The 13,437-nt window shown below is 48.9% G+C and overlaps 1 protein-coding gene across 3 annotated transcripts in view; it reads right to left on the reverse strand.

The window, feature by feature from the left end:
• Window positions 1-2,322: 2,322 nt before the first annotated feature.
• Window positions 2,323-13,437, reverse strand: part of IL1RAP (interleukin 1 receptor accessory protein) — a 49,920-nt gene continuing 38,805 nt past the window's right edge. For 2 of the 3 annotated variants that reach the window (XM_075157098.1, XM_075157097.1), the window contains exons 10-11: window positions 12,500-12,643; window positions 6,031-9,783 (exon numbers count right to left, since the gene is read on the reverse strand). In XM_075157098.1, the coding sequence (XP_075013199.1) occupies window positions 9,338-9,783; window positions 12,500-12,643 (590 nt within the window). In that variant the 3' untranslated portion in view covers window positions 6,031-9,337. Of the gene's footprint in view, window positions 3,087-6,030; window positions 9,784-12,499; window positions 12,644-13,437 lie in introns of those variants that run through there. The other variant, XM_075157096.1, reaches the window with a different exon arrangement.

Genomic DNA, 13,437 nt, shown 5'->3' on the forward strand with positions numbered 1-13,437 from the left:
GGCGTGCCTTTGGGCTCTGGGAGCTCGGCCTCAGGGGCCAAGGCTCTGCACACACTGACATCTGCCGTGCCTCAGCATTTGTTACAAGAGCAACCGAAACCCTGGGTCAGTTTGGTGGGTAGTAAAAGGGGTAGTAAAATTGCCCTAGCTCTGTTGAAGCAACAGGAGAAGCAACGGTCCTTTCCAGTTTGCATTTGTTCTTTCATGAAGAGATGACAGTTTGCCCAAAAAGGCTGGGTTTGGCCATTCTGTACATCTGTTACAAGCTCCAGGTGTTGTTTCCTACGTCTTTGGATTGCTGTTGTCGACTGAGACAACACCACAGTCAAATAAGGGCAAAGTTTGTCAATAAAGTCTGTTTAAATGCCAACAAATAACAAATATGCTGGCTCTGGAGGTTGACTGATTGCAAATTATTTGTATTTTGTAGTTTATGTTTTCAGCTCCACCCTCATTGAGGGTACCCTCCCACATCTAGTTGTAAGCAGCTGGAACCATTTAACCATTTAATGGTATTTCGATTACTTCTCACAAAGCATTCTGCAATTTATCAGCTCGCTTTCCAAATATCTCATTCCTGCTTCTCCTCTTTGAGCACTGAGGATGGCCACATATGGACAAAACTTTTCTGAGCCATTTAAAATGCGTCTGCTTGAAATTACAGAGAAATCCACACCTGGAGAGTTCTCTAGAGTCTGAATTTCTAATTCCTATGAGCTGGTAGGGGTTTTTCGCCCTTATTTTATTTAGATTGATTCAGCACCAGGTTTTCTGGTTTCTATTTTCTTGGTCTGTTGCAGCAGGGTTGTTAGGATTCAGCTCACAGAGACTTGTAATGGGAGAGCCATCAGCTGTGCTTGGTCTCAGAGAGAAAGGATGGAAAAAGTGGGGACAATACTGGGGAAGAGGGGCTGCTGAGGGAAGGAGAGCAATGCCTGAATTATAATCGGGCTTCAGCGTTATTAAAACGGGTGAGACATGGCCCCTTCCTTCCCCACAGCTCCAGCAATTTCACTAAGGCTGCTTGTGAGGACATCAGATAAGGGTCTGTCCTGGGGGCCACAGACCCTGTACCCCAAGGGCTCAGTTCATATTTCCAAGGCAGAAGAAAAATAATTACTTGCCAACCTGAGAGGCAGCAACCAGACTACCAGAGTGGTGAAGGAGACCTTTTTTTTGTCTCAGAAAGAAAACGAATGCAGTGTATTACCCAGTCTGGCGTGTCTGAGCATCAGCTGAAGGTGGGCAGCCGACTCCCAGGATTAGCACCCTTCCTCGGTGGGGAGACAAGTCGTTATACAAAGCAGAATGAGGCAAATAAATTTTTCACTGCAAATGAAGTGCGGGAAACACTGCTGACAGCCAGCTCAACAGGCTGATGAAACTGCAGCCCCAGGGAGACCATTCAAAGCCTCTTTCGGTTATTTAATGAAGTGTGGTTGAGTTTTGACCCCTCAGCTTCAGCGCCTGAGGTTTTCTGTGAGTGTTTTAGGTCTTGCTCCTATCCCTGAGCTCACTGACTACTCGGAGAATTTTTTAAATCATATTTCCCTAGATTTGTAATGGTTTTCTTTCTTGCTGCGCAAAAGGCCACACAACTGACAGAACAAATTCATCACATGGGGAAGCTGGGAGAGGGACTGAGCCCAGGAGCACACTGGAAGCACTGGGAGCAGGAGGGGACCTCAGTCAGCTTGGGCAAACCACCTCCCCAGGCACCACCTGGTGAGCAAGGCTCCGGCATTTACCAGTTCCCACGGCGCTTGTAACAACAGCAGGTTAAAGAAATCAGTTTTATTTAGAGAGAAGGGACTTGTCTTAAAACTTTTGATCAAGTTCTTTTAAACCACAGTGGATAACGCACTGTACTGTACAGTGCACTCCCGCACTGGCGGGGGCTCCCGTTGCCCTCATTAGCAAAGTTTGATCCTCTGCAAAATGCAGCCTTGCTCCCTCTTCTCCAGAGGTTACCACCAGGAGCACGGCTTCTCCCCCTCCCGCCCTCCCGACCCCCGGCCGGGGACCTGCCCTCCCGCACCCGACCCCAGCAGCAGCCCTGTGGCAAACACGACCACAGCTGGGGAAAAACAACGCCAGAGAAACACGTTTTCAGCTCCACTTTGCAATTTAAATTAAGGAGAAGGACGGGGACGGGCAGCCCCCAGCTGCTGCTCTGTGTGTGGCTGCAGGTCCCTGGCTCAGATCACCAGCACCGGTGATATTGCTGCAGTCCTCCATGCTGGCATGGGACTGATGGTGAACGACACCGCGTCAGCCTGCGATATTGTAAAAATATCTTAGCTGAGGCTGCAGTGAGTTTCTTTGGCCAGCCCAGCACCTGCGGTGCCGACAGCCTCTTGGCTAGAGGACGTAGAAGTCGTTGTTGTTGGACAGGTCGCTGTAATGGCAGAGGGCGAGAGCGGGAGCCTGCGCCTGCGGGGGCTCAGGTCGACTTCTGCCCTGACCCCGCTGCGCCGCAGGCCTGCCCGAGCCCGGCTTGCAGAGATGAGTGTCCCACCTGGGCTCAGCCACAGCCCGATGCTTGCGCTTGAGTCTGCTGCCGCCATTGCAATAGGTCCCACAACACCGGCACGTCAAGAAGTGCTTGGCTCGGTGTTTGGCCTTTGAATCAGGGGCCGGCGCCATCCCTCCGGGAGCGAGAGTCCCTGCCGTGGCGCCCCGTGGGTTGGGCTGTGCTTTCAGCTGGCTCCTTCTCCTCTGGACGGGGTCCAGGCTGATGTCCGACTGGGAGGAGCAGCTCTCGTTCCAGCCTGTGCCGGCGCTCAGGCTGCGCAGCGGCAGGGCGAGCCGCAACGCCTTCCAGAACTGGGAGCCGGAGCGCTTGGACTTCTCCCCCTTCCAGGTGACGAAGGAGACGGACTCCTTCAGCTGGAGGATGCTGGGGTGGGTGCACTGCAGCGGCCTGTACTCCACCACGATGAGCTTGGTAGCGATGGCGTTCTGGCACATGATGCCCAGCTTGAACTCCAGCAGGCTGATGCTCTTCTCCGTCAAGTAATCGGGACTCAGGACCACGATCATCCTGCGGCTCCTCTGGATGAAGTCGAACACGGCTTCGGTCGTATCTAGGAGCGCAAGGGCAGAGGAGTTGGGGTGTACAAGGGGGAGGGAGCAGGGAGGGAAAAGCCGAGGGAAGCTGTTTGGTGGCATACCTGCACGGATCCCCCCTCCCCACAGAGGGAAACCTGCTGCAAACCCAGTGACTTCCAACTTGCCCACGCTCCTGCCAGCAGGGACTGCGGGAGCAATAGCAGCATTTTTGCTTTGCAGTTGGTTTTTGAGAAGGCTGAAGTGGTAAACGAGAAGCCAGGGTGGCAGGATAAGCCAGGACCGTCCTCTGACTTCTGCCCTGCACGGCATCACTCCTGCCCAGGGAAGCAGGCGTCTGATAAAGGGCAGGTCTTGTTCGGGAACCGCCTGCCCACAGCTCCGGCAGCCCTTTGCACGGGGGAACAAAGTGAAGCAGTCACGTCATCGTGCCACAGCTCACACTGCCAAGGCTAAGACCCACCTCCCTCCCTCTCATGCTCTCTCATCTAGAAATGGAAGCCTCCAAACTTAGAAAGCAAAAATGTCAGCCTTAAACCTCTGCATCAGTTCCCCTAGCTGTGATGGGGGTTGAAAATACTGTCCTTCAAAGCATGTCTTGGGATTAATTGCAGTTTGTAAAGCTCAGCAAGATGCTTAGCTGGAATGGTGCCAGGCAAGGGCAGCATCTCTTTTGTTATGAACGTTGAAAGGTGTCCTTGGACTTCTATCTATAGCTTGGGATGCAGTAAGCATATGAAGGTGTCATGGCTAATGGGTGAGCAGTGGAAAGGATGGGAATTAATAGGGCTATGGCACTTAGCAAATTAACCCAAGCTGATTAACAGAACTGTAAAAACTTTAAAAAAACCCCAGCCACTCCCTGAGTGCTGGTGCCTGAGATGGGGGGTGGCCTGAGGACAAGTTGGTGTTCAAGAAGGACAGGGAGCACTGGAGTAAGAGCTCTTGCACACTCTGTGAGAAAAACCTTGTAGAAATGTCTTGCAAAGAGCTGTTCTGGGGAGAAGAGCTACTGGCTGCTTCCATCGCCTTTCGCGCTGCTAAAGCCTTGATTCCTCAGCCTGGAGACTCCCTTCCCTTCCTGTCAGTGGAACACTGGTCTTTTATATAAATAAAAATACTGCTCCTTCCCTGCAATGGCAATGCCTCCTATTCTTCCAGCACTTGGCTGTCTCTTTCCTTATCTCACAGCAGAAGGTACACCGTGTTGCACCTGAATGCATCTTCTTTTAATACTGTACAGAGCAATACTTTTTTTTTTTCAAAGATATATGACTAGCTGTAAAACTCATTGTCACTAGATTATTTGGGGACCAAGAACTTGGGATAGAAAAAATGACTGAACAATAATATCCTAATGGAGAAAGTAAGGCACTGTTTTGTTCTTTAACATAATACTGGAATTTAAATCAAATTATTTGGAGTATTTTTTTCTTATATACAAGCTTTGGGGGGGTTTTCCCCTCCAACACACACAGGAAAACACTGATTCATTGAAACCAAAAGTAGATGATAAAGTCAGTTCTGTCAGAATTGTCACTTAATGCCGTGAAACATTCTTACCACCCTATTTCAAAGGCACAAGGAATTGGGAGCAATCTCCCAATTTACTGAGTCCAGACCTCATTCAAACCTTTCTATAACTGATTGAGATCTATTTTGAAATCAGCCAAGCTTCAACATTTTGTGAAAGAAAAAGCCCCTCTGCTGGTTTGAAAGGTCTTTCTTTTTGAAACTGGAATCACAGAATCACAGCGAAATGCAGGCAGGAGCAGCCCCTGGGAGGTCACCTATTCTACCTGCCTGCTCAAAAAGCACAGGTTCAATTAACGTGAATGATTCCAACATCGCTGAAATGAAATGTTTTGATTGAGCTGACAGTGATGGTTTTCTTTTATCAATTTTGAATTTGCAACACTTTTTGAGACTCGACATTTTTTTGGCAGGGAAAATGCTCAAATTCCCAAAGATAGATTTTATTTCTGAGAACGGGTTGCATTTAGACTTGGCTGACCAGGATACCCTGGGATGTTCAGTTTACAATGCAATCCCAGCTCATGAGAAATCCTGAGCGGCCACTTCAGAGTGTGCGGGCAGGGTGGTTCCTCCCAGTGACACCCACAGCACAGGATGGGACAGGCAGCAATAACGCTGCAGGGGTTCGGGTACCAACAGAGCTGAAAATTTGAAACTCTTGGATATCTGCTTCATACTAAAAACCTTCCATCTTTACTACATGGCTACGAAGGTCACTGTGTATTTTTGTTGGTTACTTATGTCTCCCCTAATGCACCCCAGAGATGTAACAGAGGAGTATAAAAGCCACATATTTGTCCCAGCCCAATAAAAGCTGGGGGGTCATAGATCCCATACCCCAGAGACCCTAAATCCATAGGTTGTCACAAGTATTCATTTTGCTAGTGGTCTGGAAGTGCTAGGCTCTCTCTCAACTTACCTGCTAGCATGCAAACAAGGGAAAAAGCCAAGAAAGTGGCTTGGATAAGAAAATATGAAGCTGAATGAACATTTTCTAGCCAACTGCCTGGGAGGTGACGGGCAAAGCAGCCTAAGAGCGAGTTTGATTTCTGTGGTTAGGGCAGATTCCCAAGACTTCTGTTCAACACTATGGCTTGGTCTCTCAAGCAAAGGGATGGTGTTTCATTCCCATCTTTCTATCTTGTGATTGCAACCTTCAGGTCAGAGACTTTCTGTGTGTGCATGTCCATCGCTGGGTGACATTTGAATGCGGCGTGTCACTGTGTTCCTGCTTGCATGGCCCTGGTAGCAGTGGTGGTGCCTCAGGATCTCTGCAGGCACACCATGGAACAGCCAGGAAAATGTCCCCCTCTAAGGAGATGTCCCCAGATGATCTTGATGCTTGGACTGCACACAGTCATCTTTAACGGCCTTTCGCAGACGTAATGGGGAGCAAAATGATACTTATGAGAAATGCACAAGGACTGAAATGCAAAAGTGAAAATGTTTTATTGAAAAGCAAAATAAAATAATACTGACACTTCACAGACCAAATAACACAAAGGCAAAAACATACAGAAAAGAGAAGGGAAAACTCTGGAACAGCTGTACAACATCAAATGGCACAGGGCGGAAGACATTTTTTCCAATTTGTGCCACGCTGTTTCCCCATGAAATAACAATGAGGAACTTTGTATGAGCTGCATATTGATAAATGTTAGGTTAGAGCACAGAAACTCAAACGACCCAACTGAACTAGACAGATGCTGTGACAGAATCTCATAATGGAAACCACATGTGGCATAGGATGAAATGGCAGGCGTATTCGAGGTGCCTTGCAGATCTGCATTACAGCTGGGACTGCGGTTTACCCCTGGCCTGACAGCTCCCAGCAAAGCCAGTGGTAAAGCTCCCGGGGCAGCGCTATTCCTTCCACGCTGCTCCCTCTGGGCACCTTGGGCCCCCTTCAGACCATCGCACCTTTTGCCTTGTGGGTGCTCTGCTGATGTCTCTCAGTAATCCTGTTCTGGGGTTGCAATGGCACCAAGGGCCACTGCAATGAATGCCAGAGAAAGTCCTGGTCCATTGTTTATTTGGAAAACTCTTTGAATAAAACTAGCAAAATAAATGAGGTGGATTTAACTTCCTAAAATAATCAGACTAACTAAAACATCAGCAGAAGTTCTCTTGGTACCTCAGCCAAAAGTGAGATGTGATGTGGTGAGGCTTGGGATGTTAATTGAATTTATGCGTATTTTTGAGTTAATTTTTTAAAAATTAAATTGGAATCTAACACAGTTCTGCTTTGGCCTCAGGGCCTTCCCTCTGCCTGCAGATCTGGCAGCCGATTACAGGGATGCTGAAAACACAAACAAAAGGGTGAAGCTGGGCAAAATGACACTGTTGCAATGGCTTCACAAAGCTGAGCATGGTTTTGGGTGCTATCTCGTACAAATGAAGCTTTCTGGAGCGTGGGAAGCAGCTCTGCCCCTCCACAGACAGCCACAGTAGAAAAGCTCGTAACAGCAAAGCTTTTAAGCACCTCTGAGCAGATGAGGAGCTCCACTGCCTTCAGTGAAGCTGCCTGCAATTTTACCTGCTTAAAGCAAAGCTTACGTGGAGGGGAGGATGAAGAGGAAGGTGAGAGAAGCTCTGTTTGTTCCACATTTGTACAGTACCTGCCCAACGGCATGGGTGGCTGCGGCTCCCCACTGCCCTGGAATAACATTATTAATCATAAGATGCTAAGAACAAGGGGCTTTGCCGACGCCAGGATTCCGCCCCACACCTTTAAGGCTGGGCTGTTTACTGGGATGCCCTTGAACCTCCCTGCTCAGCTGGGCGAACAGTGCATAGACTCCAAATTGTAGTGCTTTTTTAATGCCGTTATGAATGGCTATGCTTCACCCGCTGGACACAAACAAAGCGAAAGCATGAGTCAGAGGTGGCTCAGGAGCAACCATTATCGACAAAAAAGAAGCACGCACTTAGTGTGCGTAATACTGAATTCCACAATTAAGTGGGCAGACCCTTGCATTGGGAGCTGCAGGAGTATGGAGACACCCCCAGAGCTTGTAGTTTTACGTGAAAACATTGTGAACAACAGTACCAGTCAATACCAGGGTCCCGCTGTGCTTTGGTCTGTCCTACAAGGGAATGGACACTCCCCTCCTCAGTCTGAAAAGCCTGTCTGCCAGGGGTTAGCTCACCAGGTCCTCTTCTATGCCTGCTGCCTCCCATTGAAGCAAGGACTGGCACTGAGTGGTTTTTTATATTTCCATTTTGTGCAAAGGTTGCAGAAGCTGAGATACATCCTCTGTTCTGCAGCTCTGGGCTGGTAACAAGATGGATGGAGACTTGCTTTGTAAGGCTAAGCCTAGTTTAAACCTGAGCCCTGAATTCTGAATGGTGATATTGTTCATACCCAGGCGGAGAACACTGAGTCTTCATAGAATCACAGAATAGTTTGAGTTGGAAGGGACCTTTAAAGCACATCTAGTCCAACCCCCCCTGCAATAAGCAGGGGCATCTTCAACTAGATCAGGTTGCTCAGGGCCCCGACCAGCCTGACCTTGAGTATTTCCAGGGATGGGGCATCGACCACCTCTCTGAGCAACCTCTTCCAGTGTTTCACCACCCTCAACGTAAAAAATCTCTTCCTTAAATCTAGTCTGAATCTACCCTCTTTTGGTTTAAAACCATTACATCTTGGCCTAACACAACAGGCCCTACTAAAAAGTCTGTCCCCATCTTTCTCATAAGCCCCCTTTAAGTATTGAAAGGCCACAACAAGGTGTCCCCAGAGCTTTCTCTTCTCCAAGCTGAACAACCCCAACTCTCTCAGCCTTTCTTCATAGTCTTACCCAGCTGGACAGAGCTAGTAGTTTTTAATAAGTTCAGATAAGGTTGTAGGGTCTCCTGGGGAGTGGACATATATCCAGTGTCATCCCAGAGGCCTCAGCAGCACCTTGCATGATGCTTTCCCCCACCCAGCAGCACAGAGACAGTAGGCGGGTTCAGTAGTAAATTGGGGTTCCTTGCAGTGCTTGTGAAGTCCCTGAGTTTACTCTACAAAGAAGCACCTCTCAGACATGCTCCATGGCCTGTACTAATGAGAGATTTCCCCTGGATTACGAGCATTACAGCCCTGAAAGATCTGGGGTACTCGTGAGACTGCAGAGTCCCAGAGACTGACCACTTATTAGTAGAAATGCTACAATACAAGTATCACCTAGCAGAGCTTGCTTTTTTTTTTTTAAAATGCTTTTGTAACAGTCATTTCACATTGCCAAACAATCTGAATGCACCTGCTCCTACAGAAATGTGGGGAGCAAAGATGAGGAGCCTCAAGAGTCTACGCTCCCCCCACTGAAGCAGAAATCTGTGATTCCACAGTGATCAGGACTATATCGCTGGGACGTGTTTGAAAGGCTCTATACTGCAGCCACCTTTCAAACTGTTCCTCAGCCTCTGCAGCAGGGACCAAGGCCCAGGAAGGAGTGAAGCCACTTAGGAGAGGAAAAGAGCTCTGTCCTGGATGCTAACAAAGGTCCCGTAGGAACTGGATCTAGGAGTACTGGCCTATGCAAATACCATGCTATCACAAGGGGCTGGCTGCATCCCACCTGGATAGCCCAAATTTAGACCTTGAGCCCAGGGCTTTTGTGGCTGATGACAAGGGCGTGCATTTGCAGAGAGGAGGTGTATGCATCTTTGGTCTCTCTACTGCCAGGGCAGTAGAAAAGCTGCAGGGAGGCATGACTGTCCTCTGAAATGCTTGGGGGACAGCCCTTCACGGCAAAAACCCTGAGTTCCTTCCCAATCCCTGGCCTAACTTGTGGATTTTTGGGGTTTGTTTTGTTTTGTTTTCTGATGGTGTCAAACATTTTTCAGGGATACGTATGAGCCCATCAAGGCTCAAACTCCTGCTAATTTTTTTCACTGGCATTTCCACCTGCAGCTGCTTCCAGAACCTGCCCTTTGGGAACTTGGATTTCTCGCCTTTCCATTTAATGACAGTCAAGGCCGCCTTGGCCTGCTTCAGCTCCTTCACTTTGCTCTTCTTGATGGCTTTGTACTGCACTAGAATGACTTTGATGTTGCCCTTGGAGGCCATATTCTCTAGACCAGCCTTGAGCTCCAGCAGGGCCTGTGTCCCCTGCAAGACGTAGTTGGGGCTCAGGACAACAAGCAGACGTCGGCTTTTCTGGATGAAGCTCAGGGTCTCGTCTGTGACAACTGGGAGAAAGAAACATTGAGTGGTTAGTGATGGTCGAGAACGTGCTGCTAAGCTGCTAGCGTGACACCAGATGTCTTTTGAAAGGGACAGTAAAATCCGTTGCAGGCCCTCTCTAGAGACTATACTGGTGCTTCCCAAACCTGCAAGCGATTCTAGGTAGGGCCTCCTATGCCATGGCTGGTACCCACTGCCCCATACAGTGACATCTTCTACTCCCAGCCCGAGGCTGCCTACAGATGTGTTTCCTCCTCCCCAAGCTATGCGGAGATGCTCGAGGTAGCTACATCTAAAAGGCACCGTACTATGTGGCAGTGACACCACCCAATCCTATGAGGATGCCATGTGGCCAAGATGGCTGCTCTGGTAAGCTCAGATTTAGCTTCCTTCTAGTGTGAGTGGAAAAAGAGGCTCTCTGGAGCAAAGCAGGAGAATTGCCAGCTGGACAACACATGAGCTCAAGGAAAAGACTCAGCCTGAAGAGGCGTCGGGAAGCCCGAATGCCCACGCTTAACATCCTTCCCTGGCAGATGTCCAGAATGACTCTGGTAATCCCTTCACTCCTCTTGCCTCGGTTTCCTCACACCAAACACACGCAATAAGTATCTACACCCTCCCTGAGTGTCCTCATGGGTTAATTTGCTTTGGAAATACTACCATCCTAGCTCCTGTTACTCATCCAGCTGTTCCTGTTGCTGTCATCAATGAAAGCAGATTTGAGTGTTTCTAGAAGTGACAAGTAAACTGCTCTGAGGACTTCTAATGAAGTGTCCCAAAAGTGACACCCTTTGAGCTGGAGACATGTCATGGTAACTGTGGATCCTCTTTGATTTTCTAACATCTGCAGGTAGACTATCCTTAAGCACCTTTCTGTAATTAATGTGAAAATTCCTCGTAAGTGTGAATCCCGATGCTTGCACACTCTGCTGCAGGATCTCCCACACTTCATTGACAAGGGAATGCTCTTGACTGGTCAGAAAATAATGGAGAATAAAATAACGCTGACATGCAACTTCATTTAGCTGTCAAGCATGTTTGATTAGTTCCTGTCAGCAAACTTGCAAGATAATCCATCTCCCACTGTTTCTTCATCAAGGACAACATAACTCTCTACCCGTGACATAGATGCACGCTCTGGAAGCATGACACAGCTGCCAAAAGCTATTTCCTGCCTCGCTGTGCTTCCCCAAGAAGGAGATTAATCAAATCCCAGCTAAGAAGCATCGGGGAAACCCCAGCAGTGTTGCAAACGGCAGTGCAATGACGAGCTACCCCAGCAGTGCTCCGGAGGGCTGGCGCGACTGCCACGGCGAGGAGGGATGGGAGCGCTCCGGGCATGAGGGTGAAGGGCAGGGAGCCCAGGAGAGCTGCGCTGGGAGGAAAATGAGACCCTCCAAAGGGAAAGGGGAAAGATGTCAAGAAGCGGCAGAGGGAAGGGGAGGGAGATGTATGTCTTCAGGAACAACTGGTGGGAAAAGCTCAGAGCAAACCTGCTCTGAGCCTGGCACTGGCATCAAGCAACAGAGCTGGAGGGTGCCCTGCCATGTCATCCAGGCTCTCTCTAGAAGGAACAGCATCAGGATTGCAGCTGTCTCCCTGTCCCAAGGCACACGTATTTATTTGCCTTCAAACTTAGACGTGCTGTGTCCTGGCAACGATCTAGGAGATAAAGATAAAAGATCCCAGACTGATTCTGCTCCTTCTGTCACACAGCTGGGCTGGGACTCCAGCAGTCCCTCCTGTCCTACCCAAAAGGGAACCCGATGGACTTTATCAGCAGAGGTTCTGTCATCAGTGGGGTCCTGACCCAAAGCCCATTAATTTAATGTGGGGCGGTCTGCACTGGCAGAAGTTCAGGCTTTGAACTTTTAGTGGGCATCAGGGATCATAGAGCCAACTGAGGCCCCAGGACACTGGAAATGGAGAGTGTTGGCTAGATTTGTGCCTTGGCTGTGGCACCTGTGTGACCGTAAGCGTATCTGGAGAGTTTCAAAAATTTCCGTTCTTGGTGATTCCCTGCATCCCTCCAGCAGATGCTGTGTCCAGAACCTTGTATGATTTACCTTGAAACAGTGAAAAAAATCTACATCTTAGTGAAGAGATGAGTCTCACTACCTGCAACAAAGCACTCTTAATCATAGCAACTTAGTTGTATGCCATGTTAGACACAGACTCTCTAATTAATGAGGGTGAGTGGGAGGCCTTCTGGGAGGGCACGTTATCTTCTCACTGATGTTGGCACGGTGCTCTCCACACCTCCCTGAAGAAGACACTCCTGGTTTTTACAGGCACTCACCATTACCCTCTGTGAGCTACCAGTCTGGTCCAGTATCACATTCCCCCTGCCTCTTTTCTTGCTAGCCTTGACTTTATCCCCTTTTTTTAAGGCAGCTTAGAGGGTTTGCATGAAGGTCAGTGGTCCGGTTCCCTCATGTTGATAGATCAATCACTCCTGCACATCACTCCTGGAGAGAGCAACTGAAATGACCAACAACCACCACTTGCCCACTGCAGCCTTTTTGATGGCCTGGAGCATCTGCGACATTGTCACATGAAGCAAAAACATTAGAAGATACCAACAAGAGATCGTTAATGGAGATGGGGAAAAAAACAAAGGATAAAGTTAGTCTGGATAGGCCAGTTCCTATCAATTATCAGTACCTCAAAGAACAATAAAGGAGAATGCGCATGGAGCACAGCCCCCTGTGAAATACTCACTTCCCCCAGGGAGGCTGTCTCTGTCGAAGATACACAGCTTGTACCCAAACTCGTTCTCCAAGACTCCCCGCAGGGTCAGCAACACAAATTCTTCCTCCTCCGCGTTGCGCGCATAGGACACGTACACATCGTACTCCTTCCCGTCTAAGCATTGGGAGCGCAGAGAAACACAAAGAAGAGACACTTGTGATACTGCACATGCTGAGCCTTTGACTTGCTTCACGGGAAAAGCAGGTATGAAGGCTCGCTGAGCCCAGGCACAGCAGGTTAAGACACATCGATTTCCATAGTTACAAGACAGCAGTGCTGCCTCTTTGACTACCCAGCCTGAATGTGCAGGTACCCAGACACTGCTGGGTTGCTGAAGGTACAAGACCGCAGCAGGATGACCAACCCGTTTGGTCCAGGGTCCTTTTGTCTTTTGACATCTCTGACATCGCTTCCTCTCATTGCTGTCTACCCACATGAGCAGTCCCACCAGACAGAGGCTTGCACCCTGCCTACATCCTCCGAGAGCTGCCGCACCCCCTTGGCAGATTCACACCACACACTACAAGGGCTTGAACACCCTCCTCATCCTACAGAGGAAGAAATCTCAGCTTAGAGTCCCAAGAGATGAACTCCCAGTAGCACAGGGAAGCTGTGGAAGAACTGAGGATAGAAGAGTGATTTCCAGATCCATCCTTTTGGATGTCTTCCCACATTTTAAAGCAAATCATCCTGGATTTGTGAATCCTTATATAGTCACCAGAGAAACCAGGGACTTACTGAAACTTGGTGACTCATCTTGACCATCTAGATCAGATGAAACAGCTAGCCATTGGCAGGGTAGTCCCCCAGGGAGCCTGACACGTCTATATGCTTCACCTCTGCAGAGAATACAGAGGACTTATCTCTTCCTTCCCCTGACTCCTCTTGCTCTAAAATGACCCACACAA

This window comes from Calonectris borealis, chromosome 9 (assembly GCF_964195595.1).
Source record: "Calonectris borealis chromosome 9, bCalBor7.hap1.2, whole genome shotgun sequence".
Lineage (NCBI taxonomy): Eukaryota > Metazoa > Chordata > Aves > Procellariiformes > Procellariidae > Calonectris > Calonectris borealis.